General features: G+C 40.6%; 1 protein-coding gene and 1 long non-coding RNA gene across 3 annotated transcripts in view; one reads left to right on the top strand and one right to left on the bottom strand.

Annotated features, from left to right (window-relative positions):
- AHCYL1 (adenosylhomocysteinase like 1) overlaps nt 1-23,983 on the top strand; it is a 54,726-nt gene that overhangs the window by 22,759 nt on the left and 7,984 nt on the right. For both annotated transcript variants that reach the window (XM_070745106.1, XM_070745108.1), the window contains exons 2-10: nt 14,172-14,283; nt 14,791-14,934; nt 16,068-16,168; nt 16,671-16,773; nt 19,328-19,422; nt 19,798-19,904; nt 21,377-21,493; nt 21,680-21,743; nt 23,058-23,146. In XM_070745106.1, the coding sequence (XP_070601207.1) occupies nt 14,172-14,283; nt 14,791-14,934; nt 16,068-16,168; nt 16,671-16,773; nt 19,328-19,422; nt 19,798-19,904; nt 21,377-21,493; nt 21,680-21,743; nt 23,058-23,146 (932 nt within the window). The remainder of the gene's footprint in view (nt 1-14,171; nt 14,284-14,790; nt 14,935-16,067; nt 16,169-16,670; nt 16,774-19,327; nt 19,423-19,797; nt 19,905-21,376; nt 21,494-21,679; nt 21,744-23,057; nt 23,147-23,983) is intronic.
- Nucleotides 1,373-23,143, bottom strand: LOC139163873 (uncharacterized). Its single transcript, XR_011558535.1, has 3 exons — nt 22,989-23,143; nt 2,996-3,153; nt 1,373-1,496 (listed from the first exon to the last, which is right to left on the bottom strand). It is a non-coding gene; the product is annotated as an uncharacterized lncRNA (long non-coding RNA).

Genomic DNA, 23,983 nt, shown 5'->3' with positions numbered 1-23,983 from the left:
AACAAAACAGGCATTTTATTTAAAAGTTGAGAGCACATGGAACTTTTAGCAATTGACAATATAGATTTTAGCTTCACAAAAACCATCATTGTAATAATCATCTTAGTAAATAGCAATCAATAGTTGGACAGGATGTTTTAATATAATCATATATCTCTTGGTATAATTTATAAAGTTATAAAGACTACAGAGTAAGAGAGATACTGATTTTTGAATCTTTAGAATTAAAACTCTAGGCAAGGACAAAATTACTTCCTTTGCTTTGTATTGAAGCTTTGGAATTAAAAATATTTTCTTTACTGCTAAAACCATGTTCCACCCAGTTAAGAAAGCAACTTCCAGATTTAAAACTAGTATGAGTTCCAATAATAAGATGACATTTTAAAAAATGCTCTTGGCTTTGAAAATCTAAAATATCTACTTAGAATTTAAAAGGAAAAGTTTATTATTATTTTTTCTTGTTGAAGCAAACTACTAAATTCTAATTATCTAAGCCACAAATATATGTCTAGGGAATACCCTGCAACTAGAACCTCTATAACTGGCAATGTGATCATTGAGTGGATTGTGTCTGATTATAATATTTTTAGGCAAAGCAGATTTTTCAAAACCACAGAGTTCAAGAGAACTTTAGTTGGTGACTGATTTCACTAGAGGAAAGAAGTTTCTTAGATTCACATTCACTTGTTACAACTTAATAACCAGACCTTAGTGCGTTTATTTTGTTTCTCTTTTTATTCTAGGCAAATATTAATAAATAAAAGGTAAATATGGGCCAATTTGAGTACGATAATCTTTGCTGTAGTTAAACAAGAGTTTCTTACAGGACGAAATAGCAATCTCCTGTTATTCTGTAGCTCTGAAGGTACTGTATTTCCACTCTAAGAAAGAATTATCGACTATATTTTATTTGTTAGAATTTTATCTCCACCTTTTCTTCAGAAACTCAAGTGACAGAAGTCCATTTTTCATCACTTCAGCAACACACCCTGAGAGTTAAATTAGTCTGAAATAAATGATTAGCTCAGTCATCCAATAACTTCCTTGGCTGAGATAGGGCTCCCTGGTACAGTAAAAGTCTAACAATTTAACCTCTGTACCATTTTAATACCAAATGGATGTGATATTGTATAATCATTATATATTTAAATTCCATTTTGTTAATGAAGATATTAATAACCTTTATTACTTACTCTTCCTTAAATTCTTAATTGCTATATATTCAACTCTCCTTGATTCTTTTATCAACTTTCTCAAGTATAGTATGTTAAAGCTGGGAGAGACTAATCTAAGATGATAATGATGCAAGTTTTATGTGTAAGCCCTTTGATGAGGTCAACATGATTTGCTGCTACTCAGCTAACAACCGTACCTTCTTTGATTATTGCCTGGTTGTCCCAAAAGGTGTTCTTTTCTTTTTTAAAAAGAGAAACTGGACTTCCTGCTTTTGCTAGAAGACATTTTGTTTTTCATCCAAGAAGCTTCTTCAGTTCTGACTGGTAGAGAGAATGGAAGGATTTATATCCCTTGCAGTCATGTGGCCATGGGGATAACCATGACCTGGACAATTGAGTCTCCATAGATGTAGTGCCTGGTTGATTAATACACCCTTTGCTTCTTATTTTGGAGCAAGCTCCTAGGTTCTTACTAAGCTTGTAAACAGGCAGAGGACAGGAGACTATCAAGAGCGAGATCTATCTTACAACTTCCTATTCTTGAACATTATACCTTCCTCTTTGAAATAACTATCTGGCCCCTGCCTTTTTTTGGGGGGGGGGAGAGAAAACCTCTCTAGGGTTATGAAAAATATTTGATAATGGGACATTCTGACCTGTTCTGAATATTATGACCCCAGGATAAGATTGCTCAAATTTCAAATACTAGAGCCCATTCTGAGTATTTTTGCATATCCCTGGAGTTCTGTCTCCTGACCCAAGCGATTAAGGAGAAACTGTAGATATAACTTGAATTTAATTGGAAACAGTTATTCAAATTCTTGGTGGAGAATTAGCATTAGCAGCAGCTACGCCCAGAATTGGCAGCAATGGGTACAGACATCTCTCAGTTAATACCCATGGTTGGAAGCTTCTTGCATGCTTCTGTTGCCAGAGACAGTTTCAAACTGATGTAAACATGGGAGAGGCATATGATAAGGTTCTTCTACATTTCTCCCAAAAGAATGCTGCTTGAAATTACAAAGCAGAACTCTGGTGAGCTTAATCTGTAGTTAGAAAAGTACATTCTCTTCTGATTATTATTTTTTTACATATTCATTTTTGAGCCAATTTTGTTTCTAAATCATTGTCAAAATTTACTGGATGACCTAGTTTTACTTTGATGAGACTTGGAAGACTCCTGCAGCAAAATCAGCGTGATTGGACTAGGATATGTTGCATAATGTATTTGTTTTTTCTTTCATTGAACAAGTATACTTGCATTTGCATGATGCATGGTTATATGATACAAAAATTCAATTTAATAAATTCTTATATTTTGGTCCAAAATTTGACCAAATTGCCTTTTATCAATAATTGAAATATTGCTTTATTGACATTGCACATTTATCTTTCCAAGATTTAAATGTGTTTGATCTATCTTTCATGACAGAAATATTGACAGCCCTGGTGTTTCCAGTGGATTTTAACTCAGGTTTCATTAATATGATTTAATATTCCAACTCTTGAACTGCATCTTCAAAAGAGAGATGATTGCAGGGAAACATTTACTAAACAGTCTCTTGAGACATCCAGTTTCTTCAGACGAAATGTTCAATTGAAGTAGATACATATAAAGATAAGAACTAGTTTCACATTTTAAAGTAACTATTAAAAACTTTCTAATTGGTTTTGGAATACAGCCTTAAGGATAAAGATTTAAATAATTAAAGTTTTGCCCAGAAACTAGTTTTTATACCCTAGAGAAATTAATGGAATGTTAGACTAGTCTGCACTTTTCATAATGGAACCCAACAAGGTTGCTTGACACAATTACGTACCTTGTTGTGAAGAAAGTTGGAGCTGGTGCTTCATTGTTGTGAGACAGCAAGAATTTCTATGATATTGCTGTGGTAATTCTTGGCAATGCAAAACATCAATATATAGTGCGCTGGTGAGACCACATTTGGAATACTGTGTTCAGTTCTGGAGACCTCTCCTACAAAAGGATATTGACAAAATTGAATGGGTCCAAAGACGGGCTACAAGAATGGTGGAAGTTCTTAAGCATAAAACTTATCAGGAAAGACTTAATGAACTCAATCTGTATAGTCTGGAGGACAGGAGGAAAAGGGGGAAAATGATCGAAACATTTAAATGTGTTAAAGGGTTAAATAAGGTTCAGGAGAAAAGTGTTTTTAATAGGAAAGTGAACACAACAAGGGGACACAATCTGAGGTTAGTTGGGGGAAAGATCAAAAGCAACCTGAGAAAATATTATTTTACTGAAAGAGTAGTAGATCCTTGGAACAAACTTCCAGCAGACGTGGTTGGTAAATCCACAGTAACTGAATTTAAACATGCCTGGGATAAACATATATCCATCCTAAGATAAAATACAGGAAATAATATAAGGGCAGACTAGATGGACCATGAGGTCTTTTTCTGCAGTCAATCTTCTATGTTTCTATGTTTCAATAGCAATTCTATTTTTTTCACAAATGTGAACATCGCCACCATTTTATTGATTATGTTCTACCATTCAGAAACTCAAGGTCCAATATAGACTGTGGCACTATCTCATCATTATAGCATTAGCACAATTTATTATTTTGGTCCTTAAACTGGATTCCAAGAAAGAATGTCCCGAATGTGACGTAATCTTAATATTGTTAACTTCTTTAATGTTCTGTAATTCGTGTTAGTATCTCTCACCCTATCTCATTAATCCTCAACTATTCCAAAAAGGATACATTTTATTTCCCCGGGAAAGATAGTTCATTTGGGGGAAATACAACTTAAAATATTATTTAAACTGACCATTAAAATCCCCTACACCAATTATGTAAGTCATTTACTTATTTCAGTTTGTGATCAAATGCAGTAAAATTATTTATGGCAGCCTAGAGCAAACTCTACATTTCTCCACTGCATCTGGAAGGAGAGTCCAACATGGGTAATAAACCAATCCTATTGGTAGAGACTGAGTTATAATTAGCATAAAAATAGCTACCGCCCCCTTACTGCTCCCATGAGCCCCAGTTTTAAAAACTCAGTCTAAGAGTAGAGACATACTGAGTTTTACTCCTTAGGAGTTTTGTTGTTTTTTTACATATATGTAACATTGAAATTGTAATAAATTGATAGAAGTTGACCTGTTTAATCTTGTTCTTTGTCTTTCAGGTTGAAAGGAACACAGAAGACAGATGAACAGAAGAAGGGGTCTCTGCCCTCCGCGGGCAGCACCCCCAACGATCCTCCTTAGGGGTCTTGTATTCCCTCCGTGGGAACACCCCGTAGAGGAGCACCCAGCCTGGGGTCCCTGACCTCCGTGGCCAGACCAGGGCTGTCGGCTGAAGGTGGAGGGGTCCGCCCCCTCCACTGGGTAGCCTGAAGGCGCTGTAGCGAGGCTCCCAGCAGAGAGCGGAGCTGCGCCTCTCAGCTGTTCGGCGGCCGCCGAACAAGCCGCCGCCGCCGCCGGCGGCGGCTAGGAAGCCGCAGGGCGAGCAGAGCGCGCTGGTACGGCCGGGATCAATGGCGAGACCAGCAAAAGGACAAGCGCGCCGCCGGAGAAGCAGCGGACAGCTGCTATGGCCACAAAGGGGGCTGGAAGCCGCAGCGCTCCCCCCCACGCCCCCCCCGGAAGGGAGAAAAAGCCGCGAAAGGCATGGGGGCCGCCATCTTGGTTGCTACTTGCGCAACCTAAAGAGCGGTAACCGGAAGTCCTCCGACAGCTGGTGGGCGCGAAGAGGCTATATGCCCAGTGCGCATGCGCAATTGGCCAGAAAGACGGTGGCCATTTTTTTCTTGACTCTGAGCCAGCAAAATTACTGTGTCACGAGCTTGCAGGCCCAAACGATTCTTCAGTTACTACTACTGTGAGTACATGGAAGAACAAGTGGGAACCGAGAGGGCTGCCTCCCCTACTATGGCCAAAGAAAAGCCCAAGGGGAAGGCTAAAGAGAAGTCTAAGACTTCACAGGCCTCAGCTTCGGCCTCATCCATAAGGGAGGCCGAAAAACGCATTAAGGCCCTTGAGAAGAAGCTGGAGGCAGCTTTACAGGCCTCCCCAACTACAGTACCACTGGGCCAGAGGCAGGCAACACCAGAACAAGCCACCACGCTCAGCTTTGGCCTACCTGAAGGGGACTGGTCACCAGATAGGCACTCAGCTATATTGCCTCACACCATGTCTTCCCCAGGCCCCTCATGGAACAGACCAGGGTCAGCTAGCCAGACTGGAAGGAGTTCCATGGGCCCAACAGCCACATTCACCCCCACAGCGGCGGGACTGAGGGCACAGGCAAGCACCTGGCAAGACATGCCACCAGACTTGCAGGACCTTATCGCAAACGTCTATTCACAGGGCATAACAGCCGGGGCCAACAGATATGCTCAGCAACCATCTCAACCAGGACAGGTCTGGTCAGCACCGCCCCCCTCAGGCTTGGGGTCCTTATCTGAGGAACCACTTATGGGAGAGGACAGTGATAGGGAGTATGAGCTCTCTGAGGATGAAACAACTCCCGAGCAACCCCAGCCGGTAGGCCTGTTTAAGCCAGCCTTGTTCAGGACTCTGTTGTTTAAGGCTAAACAGGTAATGAACCTACCAGGTACAACCAAGACACCGGAGGATTCAGAAAAAACCCCGGATGCCTTGCTACAGGAATCCCAGCCTGAGTCTGAGCATTTCCCGGCATCAAATATTTTCCTGCAAGGAGCCAAGCGCCCTTGGCAATATCCAGCTGCGGCTCAAGGCCCATCCAATCTGGAACGTCGATTTTACACGTTCGACGAGGAAGTGGAGAAACTCCTGGAGTTCCCACCCATAGACCAACCGGTAGTGACCTTGGTCTCCAGCGCCCTGGTACCCTCCGAAACAGGAGAGAGCCTAAAACCGGAGGACCGGAAGGCAGAGATACTCCTGAAAAAGGGACACCAGATGGCGGGATGGGGATTCAGGGCAGCAGCGGCCGCTTCATTTATCAACAGGGCTTCCCTCCGGTGGATACAAGAGATGCAATCTCGCATGGGACCAGAGGACGGCAGACTACGCCAGGATCTAGCTAAACTGCGAGCCGCGGCGGAATTCTCCGCAGATGCCACGTTGCACGCTGCAAAGTTTTCCAGCAGGGGCATGGCCACTACACTTGCAGCCCGCCGTCTCCTGTGGCTCCGTCATTGGCCTGCCGATTTGAAGTCCAAATGGAGACTGGCATCAGCCCCATTTCATGGATCTATGCTCTTTGGAGATATTCTGGACAAGGTCCTCATTGAGGACAAGGACAAGAGGAAGGTCCTACCTAGAGCAGGCAGGCGGCAAGACCGGAGGTCGGCGCCATATTCAAGGCGCCAAACACCCCGCTGGGACAACACTGCAGGAGCAGGCCAGAGTCAAAGACCGTACACACAAGGTCAGTACTCCAACCAAACCTTCAGAAGCGACCGGGGGTCATTCCAGGATCGATCCAGAGGTTACCAAGGTTCGAGACGGCCCTTTCGAGGGAATAACCAGAGGGGTTTCCGCTGCTCAAAGTGACTCTGCCACCCAGTTTCCTCTCGGCGGGAAGCTCCAGCACTTCCACGCCTCCTGGTACGCCACCACCACAGACCAATGGGTCAGGGCCACGGTGGCAGGGGGACTATGCCTGGAATTTGTGGGCTTACCCCCCAGCCGGTTTATACACTGCCCACAAGTCAGGAAACCGCAAGACAAGCAGCGACTACAAAACGAGATCGCTCATTTGCTGGAGATTCAAGCAATAGAACCGGTTCCACAACAAGAGCAGGGGAAAGGATTTTACTCAAGAATCTTCATTGTCCCCAAAGCCTCGGGAGGCTGCAGGTTGATTCTCAACCTAAAACAACTCAACCTCTTCATAAAGTACCGGCGTTTTCGCATGCATTCGCTGCAAACTATTTTGACCTCAATCAGATCACACGACCTGCTAACGTCTATCGACTTAAAGGAAGCGTACCTTCACGTCCCCATACACACAGCACACCGGAAGTACCTACGGTTTTGTTCAGAGGGGATGCACTTCCAATACAAAGCCATGCCATTCGGCCTTTCGTCAGCCCCACGGACTTTTACCAAGCTCCTGGATGCCCTGACGGCACACCTGCATTCTCAATCCATCAGACTGATGGCGTACCTGGACGACATCATCATACTGTCCAGGTCGCCAGCGCAGGCAAACAAGGACCTAAACCGGACCATACGGACTTTGGAGGATCATGGCTTTACCATCAATCTGGAAAAGAGCCAATTGGTCCCCAATACCAATCTTTTACATCTGGGAGCGGTCATAGACACCTTGTCGAGCTCAGTCTCACTCTCCCCAGAAAGGATCGCAAATATACGACGGTTGATGGCCGAGCTCAACCAACGCAGACGGGTTCCCATGTCACTGTTGTCAAAGGTGTTGGGAACCCTAGTCTCGACTATAGGGATTGTGCCTTGGGCCAGACACCATATCCGAGACCTAGAGTGGTTTTTACTACCGGCGCAAAGGGCCAAGGTGAGTCACTCACATCGGCAGACACGTATCCCACAGCAAGTCAGGGTTTCCCTGAGATGGTGGACATCAACCGCAATACTCAGAGGTTCCTCCTTTCAAACACAAGACAAGATGATCCTCACTACAGATGCCAGCCTTTACGGTTGGGGAGCTCACATCGGCCCCCACATGGCGCAGGGCAAGTGGTCGGTAGAGGAATTGACACCTATAAACATCAACTTCCTCGAACTCAGAGCGGTCTTCCTGGCACTCCAAGCCTTCCAAGCTATTGTCCAGGACAAACACATACTAGTGCTTACGGACAATGTGGCGACCAGAGCCCACTTGAACCATCAAGGGGGTACCAGGTCGCGCCGCCTCATGAACGAGACGACGAAACTTTTCAATTGGGCCGAGCTTCACCTAGCGTCCTTGTCCGCAGAGCATATAGCCGGGACCACCAACACCCAGGCGGATTGGCTCAGCAGGGCTACACTAGACCCATCAGAATGGAGGCTGGATCCGGCCCTTTTTCAACAGATATCGCACAGGTTTGGGACTCCATCTGTGGACCTGTTCACTACTCACCGGAATGCGCAGACCCCAAGGTTCTATTCACGTTTCCCGGAACCGAGATCAGAAGGGGTCAATGCCCTACGGTCAGCTTGGCCGACAGGACTACTGTACGCATTTCCCCCAGTGAACCTGATACCAAGGGTCATAGAAAAGATTCTCCAGGAAAGGGCAGAGGTCCTGATGGTGGCGCCACACTGGCCACGTCGGCCGTGGTTTGCCGACCTGATGGCTCTGTCATTAGAACCACCGTGGAGGATGCCAGACAACATCGTCACTCTCAGCCAGGGGAACCTGCTACATCCGGATCCTCAGTGGCTACAACTAACCGTCTGGCACTTGAAAGGCACAGGTTGAGACATCAAGACCTGCCGGAGAAGGTCATCGATACCATTCAGGCTGCTCGACGTCCCTCGACCTCCAGGATATACCAGGCCACATGGGCGGCCTTCTGCACCTTTTGCGACAAGGAGGGCAAGAATCCCACGGGAGCATCGGTAATTACGGTGCTGGAATTCCTGCAAGCAGGAATAGACCGGGGTCTAGCTCCTAACACGTTGAGGAGACAGGTGGCAGCACTTTCTACTATGATTCAAATACCAGAGGCTCGTTCGCTAGCTCACCATGCGTGGGTAAGAGACTTTATATGGGGAGCCTCAAATTCACATACACCACCGGTACGAAGATTTCCCTCTTGGGACCTATCACTCGTACTTAAGGCCTTGACAAAACCACCTTTTGAGCCTTTGAGATCAATCCCACTTAGGCTCCTTTCCTTGAAGACAGCCTTCTTAGTAGCGGTCACATCGGCACGCAGGGTGTCAGAAATTTCAGCACTCTCAGTGAGACCGGACTTATGTATATTTTACCCGGACAGAGTGGTGCTCCGTTTGGATCCGTCGTTTGTTCCCAAGGTGAATACTCTATTTCACAGGAAACAGGAACTTATATTACCGGACTTCTGCGCACATGGAGACCATCCATCCGAATTAAGATGGCATAAGGTCGATGTACGGCGAGCTATAAAGATTTATATCAGGAGAACTGCAGAATTCAGGAAGTCGGAAACCTTGTTTGTTTCCTTTGCTCAACACAGAATGGGACTTGGACTATCTTCCAAATCGATAAGCCGTTGGCTAAAGGAATGCATCCTGGAAGCCTACAGAGCGGGAGGCCACGACCCTCCGCAGGGCTTAACAGCTCATTCAACCAGAAGTGCAGCCACATCGGCGGCCTGGACGACACAGGCCTCTATAGAGGACATTTGCAGAGCTGCTACCTGGGCGGCACCTACGACATTTATTAAGCACTACAAGTTGGACTCATTTGCGTCTGCTGAGGCAGCGTTTGGTAGACGGGTGCTACAGAAAGTGTGTGCATCTCCAACGTCCCAGTCCAGACCTTCTCCCTCCCATGGGCAGTAAATCTTTGGTATATCCCATGTTGGACTCTCCTTCCAGATGCAGTGGAGAAGATCCGTTGTACCTACCTGAACGGTCTTCTCGATGCACTGGAAGGAGAGTCCAAACCCACCCGACTAGTTGAAGTTCAGAGACGTCGGAGATGGGGAGTTACAGTTAATTGTATTAATAAAATTTGGTTATCCTCTTACATCTTTTCCTCGTTTTTAAAACTGGGGCTCATGGGAGCAGTAAGGGGGCGGTAGCTATTTTTATGCTAATTATAACTCAGTCTCTACCAATAGGATTGGTTTATTACCCATGTTGGACTCTCCTTCCAGTGCATCGAGAAGACCGTTCAGGTAGGTACAACGGATCTTCTGTGCCATTTTGAAATATTTTTGCATTTCTTCCCCTTTAAGATTCCCAAATTTCAGCTGTAGAATAGAATAGAATTCTTTATTGGCCAAGTGTGATTTGACAGACAAGGAATTTGTCTTTGATGCATATGCTCTCAGTGTACATTGAAGAAAGGATACATTTGTGAAGAATCATAAGGTACAACACTTAATGACTGTCATAGAGTTCAAATCAGCAGTGGTGGGGGAATTATTTGTTAAGCAGAGTGATGGCGTTTGGGGAAAAACTGTTCTTGTGTCTAGTTGTCTTTGCATGCAGGGCTCTATAGCGACATTTTGAGGGTAGAAGTTGAAACCATTTATGGAAGACAGGTTGGCAGCAATTGTTTTTTCTGCAGTTCTGATTATCCTCTGAAGTCTGTGTTGGTCTTGTTGGGTTGCAGAACCAAATCAGACAGTTATAGAGGTGCAGATGGCAGACTCAATTTCTCTGTAGAACTGTATCAACAGCTCCTTGGACAGTTTGAGCTTCCTCAGTTGGCACAGAAAGAACATTATTTGTTATGATTTTTTGATGATTTTTTGATGTTAGGTGACCATTATAGGTCTTGAGATATGATAGAATCTAGAAATTTGAAGGTCTCTACTATTTATACTGTGTTGTCTAGTATTGTAAGAGGTGATAAGATGGGCGGGTTTCTCCTAAAGTCTACCACCATTTCTACGGTTTTGAGTGTGTTCAGTTCCAGATTGTTCCGGTAGCACCACAAGGCTTAGTTGATCAGCCTCCTGTCTGTATGCAGTTTCATTGTTGTCTCGAATGAGACCAATCACTGTTGTATCATCTGCAAACTTCAGTAGTTTAACACAGTGTTTCCCAACCTTTTTTGAGCCGCGGCACATTATTCATATTTTCAAAATCCTGGGGAACATTGAAGGGGGGGGGGGGGGGCTAAAGAAAAGTTTGGACAAAAAAAATCTCTCTCTTCCTCCCTTTAGCTCTATTTCTCTCTCCCTCCCTCATTCTCTTCCTTCCCTTCTTTCTCTCTCTCCATCCCTCTTTTTTCTTCCTCTCTTTTTTGCTCTCTCTCCCTCCTTCCCTCCCTCTATGTCTTTCTCTCTCCCTTGCTCTCTCTCTCTCTGTCTCTCTTGCTATCTCTCCCTTGCTTTTTCCTCTCTCTCTCACTCTCTTCCTTCCTCACTCATCTTTCTTTCTCTTTCTTTCTCTTTCTTCCTCTATCACTCTCTTCCTTCCTCTCTCATCTCTCTTTCTTTCTTTCTTTCTCTCTCTTTCTCTCTCCCCCTCTTTCTCTATCTCTCCCCCTCTTGCTCACTCTTTTTCTCACTTTCCCTCGTTTTCTTTCTCTCTCTCTCTTGCTTTCTCTCACACTTTCTCTCTTGTTTTCTTTCTCTCTCTCTTGCTTTCTCTCGTTTTCTTTCTCTCGTTCTCTCTCTTGCTATCTCTTTCTCTCCCCCTTTCTCTCTCTCACTTTCTCTTGTTTTCTCTCTCACACTTTCTCTCTCATTCTCTCTCTCTTGCTATCTTTCTCTACCCCCTCTTTGTCTCTCTCTCTCTTTCTCACTTTCTATCTTGCTCTGTCGCTCTCACTCTCTCGTTCTCCGGAGGCTGCGAAAGTGATTTTCAATGTTGGGCGCGCAGGCCGGCGCGCGCTCTCTCCCCATCCCCCTGCCAGCCCGCCCGGAACATTCAAAGTAAGAAAAACCTTCGCCGGCTTAATTTGAATGTGGCAGGGGGAGGGGGAGAGCGCACGCCGGCCCACGCGCCCGACATTGAAAATCACTTTCGCCAGCCTCCTGAGAACGAGAGAGATCACCTTCGCCGCCTCTCCTGCAGCCCCCTCACTGAGAGCCCGGGACAAAAGCGCTTTCGGCAGCGGCGAGTAGCCAGGGGCGCAAGGGGGGGGCGGCCGCGGCTTTGGGTGCGCCCTTGGAAAAGGGTGTGCGGGGGGGGCGTTTTGGGGTGCACTGGCGCGGGCGTGCGCGGCCCAGCAACCTCCTGCTCCCACTGCCAGTGCCCTCCCTCCGGTCCCCAAAGAACATTGGTTGCCGCCCCCGCCAGGGAAGCTCCAGCTGGGCAGGACGCTGCTGGTGCCTCTGCCCTGGAGCTCTTGCCACCGCCATCCCCCAGCTACTAGCTGGTGCCACTGCTAATGGCACCCTCCTCCTCTTGCTGCCGGTGCGAAGAATGAAGCTCTCCTTTTTTCCCGCCTTCCTTCTTTGGGGCCCAGCAGGAGAGCGCCGGCAACAGCAGCATCGGGCAGTAGCCGGGGCGGGGGGCAGCTGCGAGTGGGAGCTCCAGGTCGAAGGCACCAGCACCGGCAGCACCCCGGCCAGCTGGAGCTTCCCTAGGAGTTTCGCGGCACACCTGACCATGTCTCGCGGCACACTAGTTTGCCGCGGCACACTGGTTGGGAAACGCTGGTTTAACAGATGGATCGTTTGAGATGCAGTCATTGGTATAGAGAGAGAAGTGGTGAGAGTACACAGCCTTGGGAGCCCCTGTGCTAATTGTACAGATATCTGATGTGATATTGGTATCCCACTAATCTGTTCTCAAAGTCACACAAGAAACATGAGTGGGGTTTATTGAAATAATCAAATTACAGTGAAAGTAGTTTTATACTTGCCTGATTTGTATATTTCAAGCACAGTACAGTATAAGAAAACTTTTTATTAACAAGATGGTTTCCTAATTCTAAGTTATTTCCTTTTCAGAGATTAGCTATTAATAACATATAGGTATAGATGTACGGTTTGAACAGACTACCAAAATTTATCAATGCAGAGAGGTTTGCATGTGTGTGTCTGTCTAATTGAATGAGGTAGTGTTGCTTCAAGATTTGTAGATTTTGCAACAACTACTAAAAAGGTTAATCAGAAACATGCACATCTTTTTTATTCGTTTGTTTCCCTTATAATAATCAGATTTTCTCCTTTTCTCCTGATTAAAAGTGTGAAGTTCAAGTTGAAGGAAAATCTACTTTTCAGCCATGTCATATATTCACAGTGTTTTTCTAAACAATCCAGAGTTACTTCCAAATAAGCAAAGTAATCATGGTTTGTTTAACCATTCAGTTTTGTTTTTCTTTCTTTTTTAAGTCATCTTACTTTCACCCTTACAGGTTAGGTTGATTAATAAATGAATTCATGAAATTGCACTCATTCACATTTGCTATACAATTCCAGTCAGTAAACTAATACCAAAGTTGTTTTCAATCTCTTTAAAATAATTCATATTCTATTTGCTGAGTTCACATAGCATATTAAGCAAATACAAACAAAACTACAATACTGTTAAGTATGATATGTGAAAACAAGCATTTTATGAAGTAGATGTTTGTCTTGAGATACTTCTCATGCTTTTGATTTGAGAGTTAATCACAGCCAGATGCTATTGTTATGATAGCACAGTTTCACCCTAAGTTTTTAATGAGAACATACAATATGTAAGTGAGTTGTTATATTATGGAGATTGGAATTTATTTCTCAGTAGCCTTAGAATCTAGAATTTAAAAAGATGGTTTCATAAGTTCTTAAATGTCTTCTGGCTAAATACTCTAAATAAATAATAGCTACAGGAAAAATATTTATCAGATACAGTATTCCATTCAAAACATGTAAATATGTTTAATAATTATTATTTTTATATTATAATCCAATGTATTAATATTAAAATTATATAGTATTGTATTACTGCATAGTTCCAAGTTCATGGTTGAATAATACAACTGAATAAGCTTAAGAATATGGTATATTTTTGTATGAGACAAATTGTATTTATAAGTGCAAATTGGAATAGCTGCCTGCCTAAATGTTGTAATCATCCTTGTTTTTATTATTAGGCATACATGATACATTGTCCGCTAACAGAAATGTCTTGCTACAAAGTACCATAGCTTTATTGAATAGAATGATGGGGTCATGTATTTCATTTTGCAATGAATTTTATTTACATCAACTAAATATCACAAATCTTGATATGTCATCTATTTATATTTACTGGTAACATAAAATGCCATATTGTAACTATACAGGAAGCATTTTTCTTTGAAATATGATTTGTATTGAATACTGTAGAATAAGTTCTTATGTTTTAATAGTTGGAGAATTGGGCTTGTTGACCTTTAAGAAAAACAATAGTAACTTCTTAATTTTTGTGTATAGCAAATCCAGTTTGCAGATGATATGCAGGAGTTCAGTAAATATCCCACAAAGACTGGTCGCAGATCCCTGTCTCGTTCCATTTCACAGTCTTCCACAGACAGCTACAGTTCTGGTAAGTGTCTCCTTTTTAATAATATTTATTTTCCTTTTGATTTATCTTCTGCTGATCAAGAAGTAGTTAGCTCAGGAATCATATTTGGCCTCTCAACTTCTTCCTTGTAATCTTTGCTTGCGCGCGCACACACACACAAAACACGAGGAAAGAGAGAGTCATGCTGCAAAATTTATTAATGTGATTTTTGTGAGTTAGTCAAAAAATTATTTTTTAAAAATTATAGACATGTCAGCATATATCTGCCCCTTTCAGCATATCCCTAACCCCTGCAGCTCTCAGAAGCTGATTGATTTAAAAAATAAAAGTTCTATCCCTGACGTTATCCCTACAGTGTTAAGTGTTAAGAGGTTCATTACAATATCAGTAATAATGGGACTCATACAAAGTTGCTACCCATATTGCGGAAGAGAGTCTTGATTACTTCCTATACTGAGACTTAATCATTGACTTGGTTTCTTTTATCTGCATTCTCTTCTCATTGGACACTTTGATGTTGTTTTATAGCTGCATCCTACACTGATAGCTCCGATGATGAAGTTTCTCCAAGAGAAAAGCAGCAAACTAATTCCAAAGGCAGTAGTAATTTCTGTGTTAAGAACATCAAGCAAGCAGAGTTTGGGCGGCGAGAGATAGAGATTGCTGAGCAAGGTAAAGCTCAAATTGCTAAAACTTCTCTCCTGGTATCATACATTTTATTCCATTAGTCAGCAAATATCTTGGTAGCAAGTAAGCTCTTGGAAATGTCCACAAATGATGTAAATTTATAAACAAGGCCAAAACTTTTGGATCCTATTAATTAAGTAGTATTGCATAATCCTTATGAACAGCAAGAACTGATCAGTATTTACATAGTTCCATTTTGAGCAATTAAGCACACGTTGGCAGTGTTCAGTTCAGGGAGCTGGCATTCTTCAGATATACACTAGGGCTATTCCGATATCTAGATTCACAGATGAAAAAGTGGAGTATCTTGTTTATAACCTTTTAAAGAAAGTGCTTCTATTCTGAGCTCATACAGCTGCTGCCAAGCAATTCCAAAAAGAGACATGTTTGATTTAAGGAAAAGCTACTAAATACGTGCTTTCATGAATGCCCCAAATCACCTTTTTCCCTTCAAATTCTGCACAGTCTTTTGCTACATTTTTGGATCCACAGTAGCTGATAGTAAGTAAATATGGTTTATTGCTGGAGCTGTGGGCCATAATGAAGTAACATAGCATAAAATACAGTAAAACAAAATAACAATACAATTATATAATAAAAAGATTATTAAATATTAAGAAGCCAAAACAAGGTAAAGCCAGGGATAAGATTAAGGACTTTTAAATTCTTAGGGTACTGAGGTTAAATGACAACAAACAAAAATGGCAACTTTACTACTAACAGTAGTAGTAGTAATATCCACAAGAAGATCATTCAAAAATTTGATGTCTGACCCCTGGAATTCATCTACAACCAATAGCATGAGCCTAATCATTATAAATAGTACAGTGGAGGAGGTAGTAAATAATATCCTTCATTTGACTGGCACTGCAAAGGAACCCACACTATTCAACAAGGTGCTACACAAATTCCCTTGAAGATATTCCAAAGACATGGTCTACAAGTGATAGGATGCAAGATTTTTCTCAGAGGGACAAATTGTTTATTTCTCTTTCCAGAGCAATTGTTTTCTAGAAGCTTTTTACAGACATATAATTCCTTCTAGGAACTGAAGATTATTGTTTGCTCAGTAATTGGCATGGCAGTTTGTTAAAGATACTTTTGGTTGCTTTTTTTAGATATGTCTGCACTGATTTCACTAAGAAAACGAGCTCAAGGGGAAAAACCTTTGGCTGGAGCTAAAATAGTGGGATGCACACATATCACAGCACAGACTGCAGTAAGTGTGCCTGTTATTCCATTTGCATCTAAGTCTTCTTTTATCTTTACTATTTTCTGGGTTCTATCTCTCACCTCTAGAGGAACAAGGGAACTCATTTCTACAAAGGGGGTAATATAATTACTAAATTATCTTGATAGATGTTTGTACTCTGCAAAGACAATTGGCCTTATGGAACCTCCTGGATCTCAAGTGGCTGATGATTTACTATGGGTTTTAACTGATTACTGCAATTATTTGAATTGAACTGCAGTCTTGAATAGCTCAAAGGGCTAGAAATAAATGGTTTGGATCTTAGATAATCCTTTTCTTATGTTCTAAATGAGCAAGAAGTTGTGGCATTAATTAACAAATTTAGTCTAATTAAATCTCTATGAAATTAAACTTCTGGAATCTAATTGTAAACTTTTTGTAACCTTTTTCTTTCTGAGTTTTTTGTTCCCCCAATCCAATTAGAAATTACTGAAGCTTTTTAATTTGATGCTGTTTGCTTTACTCTTAGGTCTTGATTGAGACTCTTTGTGCACTAGGAGCTCAATGCCGATGGTCTGCTTGTAATATTTATTCTACTCAAAATGAGGTGGCTGCTGCCTTGGCTGAGGCTGGTGAGTATCAACTAACTGTACAAATAATTCATGTTAGAGTCAGAAATTATTTATGTATTCATTTTTACAATATTTACTCATTATGATTTCAGAACTTAAGAATACATAGTGTACCAAGTTATTTGATTATGCAAGAACACCCTTAACATTTTCATGTACTAAAACTGTTTTCTGAAGCTTCTCACTAATAAGCTTCATATTTTCAGGAAAAATAAGTGGATTTCATTCAGATGGAAAAAAAAAATCATTATTTTGATTTTTTGATTAAGGAGGGCTTAATTAATGCCAAACTTATTTATCATTGTAACAGACTGAGCATAGGTATGTTACCTATATGGATGTAGAAACTGTATAGAAAAAAACCCCTTTAATTCTTTGATTAAAATGACCAGCTAATGGATGAATCCTAAGTGATTAATAAGATACCACCTCAAAATTTGATCTTGAGATATGGCTGCAATAGTTAATACTATCTTGTACAATACTTGCTTTCTAATTAGGAAGATGCTGTTAACAACTTTATTATGGCATTAAACAAATCAAAGAAACAAAAATTAACAAATATGATATTTACAAAAATGATGGCAAATTTATGCTTTGCAGATAATTTTCTTTGAAAAGTAGCTCAAAATATTTTCTCTACTTCATTAGTTACATTGAAAGAAATACTCCTCATTTTGTTTTTAAGACTGTAGAAAAAATAGTGTCAGAGTATTTTATATCCTTTTCCTAATATTTGTATAAATTCTTTCTATATGCCCAAGCTGTTGGGAAATCTGCCAGATCATTTCAGAGAAACATTTCAAAGTTAAGTAGACTCTCTTGGACCTATAATAAGGGAATAGGTAACAGTAAAGTAAACTTGTTAGCTTTAAATTATTTACTCTGTTCTGCATACATTTTTTTTCTATGAACATTCATGTCACAATGAATATTTTGGTCTTTGGGTGCCATAAAATGTTTTATAGCATTCTGTTTCCTGCACATTCTGCCAAGAATCTGTTCTGATGGATTTTTTGAAAAACAAATAACTCGTTGTCTGACCACTATTACTTATATAATTCTGAGGAAGCCTAAAGCCATCTGTAAATGTTTCTGATGGATTGCTTTAATATAACCTTTTTTTCCCAAAGAAAAAAAAAGCATGGTATACATGTTTTTAATCATAGCAGTCACCATAATGTTTGGGATCTGTTTCACACAAATTAAAATGGTCAAATAAACATGTGACAAGCAAACAAATCCCACAATGGCATAGTATGGCCTCTCAATATGTTGCTTTTTTAAGTGTGTTCTGGTGATTAAAACCTGGTTCATGAATAGAAGTCAACTATAATACGTCCTTGACTTTTGACCACAATTGAGCCCAAAATTTCTGTTGCTGAGACATTGTTAAATGAGTCTTGCCCCATTTTACTATCTGTCTTGCCACAGTTGTTAAGTAAATCCCTGCAGTTGTTTAGTTAGTAACAAAATTGTTATGTGAATTTGGCTTCTCCATTGACTTCGCTTGTCAGAGGATTTTAAAAGATGACCCCCAGGACATCGCAACTGTCATAAATGTGAGTCAATTGTCAAAGGTCTGAATTTTGATCACGTGCCCATGGGAATGCTGCAATGGTCGTAAGTGTGAAAAACAATCATAAGGCACCTTTTTAGTGCTATTGTAACTTTGAATGACCACTGAATGAATTATTGTAAGTCAAAATAATTTGCCTCTAGCTAACTGTTCAGAAAACAATAGTTGATGAATTTAGGCTTAGTGTTATAATACTTTTTCTAATCTATTTATTTAAATATTCTCAAAGCAAGAAAATCATTAGGCTAATTAAAGTAGGCAAATCTATTGTCTTAACTGTGTAGCTCTTGCAAAACATGGAAAGTATTTTCAACATTCATATAGCTAAAATATGTGGATTTTGCTATACAGTGATCCCTCTATTATCGCGAGGGTTCCGTTCCAAGACCCCTCGCGATAATCGATTTTTCGCGATGTAGGGTTGCGGAAGTAAAAACACCATCTGCGCATGCGCGCCCTTTTTTCTATGGCCGCGCATGCGTAGATGGTGGAGTTTGCGTTCCCCGCCGCCCACGCAGCGGGGAAACCCCGATTCGGCTCCTTGCTGCTGCTGCGCTACCGAGCAGATCAGCTGCTGGGTGGCCGAAGGAACCTTCCCTGGGTCTTCCCAGCCGCCCACGCAAAGGGGAAACCCCGGCTCCTCGCTGATGCCCCCGCTCGTCCGCCCACCGCCCACCAGCAAGAGGGGGAGAGATAGAGAAAGAGAGAGAAGGAAAGAAAGAGATGAGAGAGGGAGGAAGAGAGTGTGAGAGAGGAAGAAGCAAGATAGAGAAAGAGAGAGAGAAAGAAAGATGAGAAAGGAAGGAAGAGAGTGACGTCATCGGGTGGAAAAATTGCGATATAGCGTTTCGCGAAGATCGAGATCGCGAAACTCGAGGGATCACTGTATACTGGTGGTATGCTTAGCTAAGGCAAAATGTAAGGAACTTTGCTTTTAAAACTTAATTTTGGGCTTTTTTGTTGTTGTTTTGTTAGGTGTTTGTGTGTTTGCCTGGAAAGGAGAATCTGAAGATGATTTTTGGTGGTGCATCGACCGCTGTGTAAATATGGATACCTGGCAGCCAAATATGGTAATAGATCATACCACTAAAACTCCACTGTTCTCATTTTTGTTGTCTTTTCCCAGAGGAATGAAATGCTACTTCAGGAATGCATGTTGAGTGGAAATGCTATTTTTTTTCTTTAACCCATAGGAAACAATATGCAGTGATCTCAGATGATGATTATTTAACATGCAGAATGTTTAAATAAAGTCATTTCTGTTTGTACAAAAATAATTCCACAGTTCTCTGGATTTAGGCTGTTGTAACACAACGGTGAATTTCTAGAGAACATTTTATAAAAAGCATCATTTCAAGATAACCTGGTTCAGTGTCGATTAGATGAATCAGTTAGATGACTCAATAATAGATTAACTGAATTAATTATATTTTCCATATTTCTAGATCTTGGATGATGGTGGAGATCTGACTCATTGGGTTTATAAGAAATATCCCAATGTATTTAAGAAGATCAGAGGCATTGTGGAAGAGAGTGTGACGGGTGTGCACAGGTAACAAAGAAGAACTTCTCTCTTCTTCAAATATGACCTTTTAGCTGTGTTGGGACCTTTTTTTTTCCTTGTAAGCACCAAATTCACTACAGCTCACTATCACAAAACCCTACAGCACTGATGGCGAAACATTTAGGCACAGGGTGCCCAAAGTGTGCACACGCACCCATACTGCAAGACATGGGTCCATGCCCTGCCCCTGTGCACATGCCCCATGCATGCATGGCAGAGACCCCAAAAGTTGGCTGGCAGGAGGCATACACAAATATGCGACAGAGATCCCAAACAGAGTTGGGGCAATGGTGTGTGTGCCTACAGAGTGGTCTCTGCATGCCACCTTTGGCACACATGCCATAGGTTTGCCACCACTGCCCTATAGTATAATAGGTCATAACAAGAATGAGAAACAGGTGAAATAAAGCTATAGACAAGAATGGTAGAATGGTGTTAAGTCAATATGCACATTTGCTTCTTATTTATTTTCCTAATAATACATGGAACTTAATATTATTTTAAGATAAACAGGAAGCAGCTCTTCCTTTTGATTACTTATACCTCATTTTGAGTTTATGATGAAGTAATTAACATGTTTAATTTAATATTCTCTTAACTTAAGAAATGGTTGGAGGTACTCTACTATGTTCACATTTAATTCTTTTTTTACTCCTGTTCTCTTTCTCTTACAGTTTTAGTTTTAAATGTCTGTGGGAAATGCAACCTGTACTAAGTTTCCAGTAGTAACTCAGGGATGAATTGACAAGCATAAGACATTGTTTTATACCACATCTGACAATAGTGCCAGTTAGTTCAGTATCATCTACACTGGACTTTAGCCAAGGAAGAATATCTACAGCAGTATCTACAAATACTAAAGACTAAATAATTGTGTTATCACTGAGCTGTCACTCAAAATTGAATTAATGGATAAAGAATATGTTTCCTTGGGTGATGGCTGTTTTTGCTTCCCTTAAGGTAATACAGCTATTCTTTCCTAAACTCAGTATAATTGGCATTAACAAAGATTTTCCTTAGATATTTGCTATTACTATCACTATTACACATATCCCTATGTTCATTAAAGTTTTAGTTATATTGGACTAAATACATCTTGAAGATTTCTAATCCTTCCCTATTCTGATCTTTTAATAATTAGAACACTGTACATATTCAAAAGATAATTTGTTAAAGAGTCCCATATCTATTGCTGCTACTTAAAATTCTTGAGCTTTGCTTCTAACCAAAAACTGTAATAATGTCTCTTTCTTATCATTGGGTTTCTCACCTGGTTTTTAATTAGGGAGCCCATATCTGGGCTGCAGAAATTCAAATGACCTCTAGATGGCAGCGGAACAATGTGGAAAAATGTACCTTAACTTTTTGCTACTGACTAGGGGTTATCCAAATATTTGCAGCCAAGGTATGTTCATCGTACTATAATTTGGAAATATTCCATCCTCCCCTTCTTTTTTCAGACTGTATCAATTATCAAAAGCTGGAAAACTCTGTGTTCCTGCCATGAATGTAAATGATTCTGTCACCAAACAGAAATTTGATAACTTGTACTGTTGCAGAGAGTCCATCTTGGATGGGTGAGTTTGGACTGGAGTGGGGTGGGGGAATTGAACATTCAGGTTTTGTGTCATAACTTTATGTTCAGTTTTATGCCAGAAGTTTAAATCAATACACTGCTGTGATACACAGTGACTGCAAATTTTACTTTATTGAAGAATCTAATAGAATAGTGTTTTCACAATGGGTTGCTTTCTTTTCTGTAGTCTAAAGAGGACAACGGATGTTATGTTTGGAGGAAAACAAGTAGTAGTGTGTGGCTATGGTGAGGTGAGTATGAAAAGCAATCCACGATCCTAATTTCCAAGATCCATGAGCTCTCATGAGTACAAGCAAATAGCATTGTATAGTCTTCATTATTTGATTGTATTTATTATCTGCCTTTTACTAGTAATACTTTCTTGCTTGCTTAATAAAAGCACAATTAGCAAGCAATTGTGCTTTAACATAAATGGTGTATCTAATCGTAAGCTACTTGGAGTAATTGCAAGCTGCTATCAGTGACTATATTTACATCATTGCTATTAATAATGTATGTAAAATACCTCAATTATATTCAGAATAATCTTAACATGTGAATAGAATGTACCATTTCAGTACTACATAAATGGCAATGTGGAATTCTGCACATTTTTAAAATTTTACAACAGCAAACTATATAATAAGTCATGGCAATAGTGCAAGTGATTGTTTATGCAAGAGACTTAACAGCAAGAAGAATCTGGAATTCTTTCTAGCTGTCCAAAATCAGTATTAAAATTCCTTTCCTGTCCCTTGTTATTTTTTCTTATACAGCAAAACATGGCATGCATTTTTCCTCAAAGTTGTGTCTTCATTACATAATTAAATTGATATTTGTCATGAGCTAGACCTTAGTAATAAACAGAGCAGAGGAAATATTTTTGTTTGTTTGTTTGTTTATTATTTTGATAATGATAATTTCTTGGCCACATTTAATTTTAAAAACTCCTTTCCTCTCTTGTTTCCTCTCTCCATTGTGCTATTATATTTCCCAACTCCGAAAATGAATCTAATTTAAAAAATTTTTTCAAAGTGGTTGGTTGGGAAACTTTTTTTCCCTGAGAAGTACGGTGATATTCAAGATATTTATGGTTTGTAAGACAAGAATATAAAAGACTGAGCTTTCAGATTCTTCATTTTGTTTCTCTTTCCAAGGTAGTGTCTAATCCAATTAAATGGTGTCTAATCCAATTAAAATAAACAAACCTTTTTTTTAAAAAAGAAATATTATATTTGGAATCAAGTGCAAACATTATCAATTCCATTTTTAATTGCATCAATCATATAATTTAATGCAATGAGCCAGTAAATACCATAGTAGTAGTTCAGCCATGAGTAACAGAATGAATAGAAGTTACATCTTCATGCTGTAACAACAGGAAGAAGACTATTAAGGGGGAGGTTAGAAGTCCATCAATGTTCTTAATTAATACACCAATTATATACATTTGAATTTTAGTGTAGAAATTTCAAACCAATTTCATAGTTACTTACTGTTGCTTTTAAGATAGACAAGACATTGTTTTCCAGCTCCTGATTTTGCATTTCTTTTTGGTACCACAGGTTGGAAAGGGATGCTGTGCAGCTTTGAAGGCTCTGGGAGCAATTGTTTATATCACAGAGATTGATCCCATCTGTGCCCTTCAAGCCTGGTAAGAGATGAACTGTTACAAGTACTATTCTCTGACAACATTCAGCTGTCTTTATCACTTTTGGTTGGTCTGCTGGTGACCGCTTCAGAACATTGAAATGAAACTGATTATTAAAAATTCCCGTCTAGAACTTAAAATTAAAGCTATCTTTGTAAAGAAGTTTAAACCTCAGTGGGTGTGCACTCCCAAATTAGTTTTTTAAGGACTTTGTGATTAAGATTTTTCCTGAAGATCTGCTGCACACCTTGATGGATGTCTTGCCTACCATTTGGAACAAGAGCATCGCTACAACTTAGGACTGAATTGTGGCTTTTCCATCCTGTAAACAAAGGAGTAAAATTACATGCAGTCCATTAACTTTTATGAATGTAATATTTTTTTTCATTGCTGAAGATGGATCTTAAGGAAAGGATTAAATCCATCTCTTCTAAATAGAAGGGAGCTCATAAAAGTTCTTCCTGCCCCACAGAATAACAAAGCCATTCTGACCAACCATCTTCAAGCTGATCAGTCAGGCAATAATAGGTAACAGACAAGAAGCTACTTGGCAGCTGAAGTTTAAAACATGGGGTGAAAGTAGTGTTTCAAAGCTAGCCCAAAAAAGCTGAGCCAAGCTAAAAAGTGAGAGCTTCCGGATGCTAAACAATGTAAAGGCAAATTATAGCATCAGCAACCAATCTACCAGCAAGAAATTGGTGGTATGGCTAGATTCCTGCTTTATAACCAAGGTCAAGTCTATTTTTATCTAGATTCTTTCCCTCCGCCCACCATCCCCAAAACAATGCATATGGCATATGCAAGACTTTTAGGTCCACACTAGGTATACATTAGAGGGGG

The sequence above is a fragment of the Erythrolamprus reginae genome, chromosome 3, assembly GCF_031021105.1.
Source record: "Erythrolamprus reginae isolate rEryReg1 chromosome 3, rEryReg1.hap1, whole genome shotgun sequence".
Classification (NCBI taxonomy): domain Eukaryota; kingdom Metazoa; phylum Chordata; class Lepidosauria; order Squamata; family Dipsadidae; genus Erythrolamprus; species Erythrolamprus reginae.
This window is presented reverse-complemented; position numbering and strand designations above follow the sequence as displayed.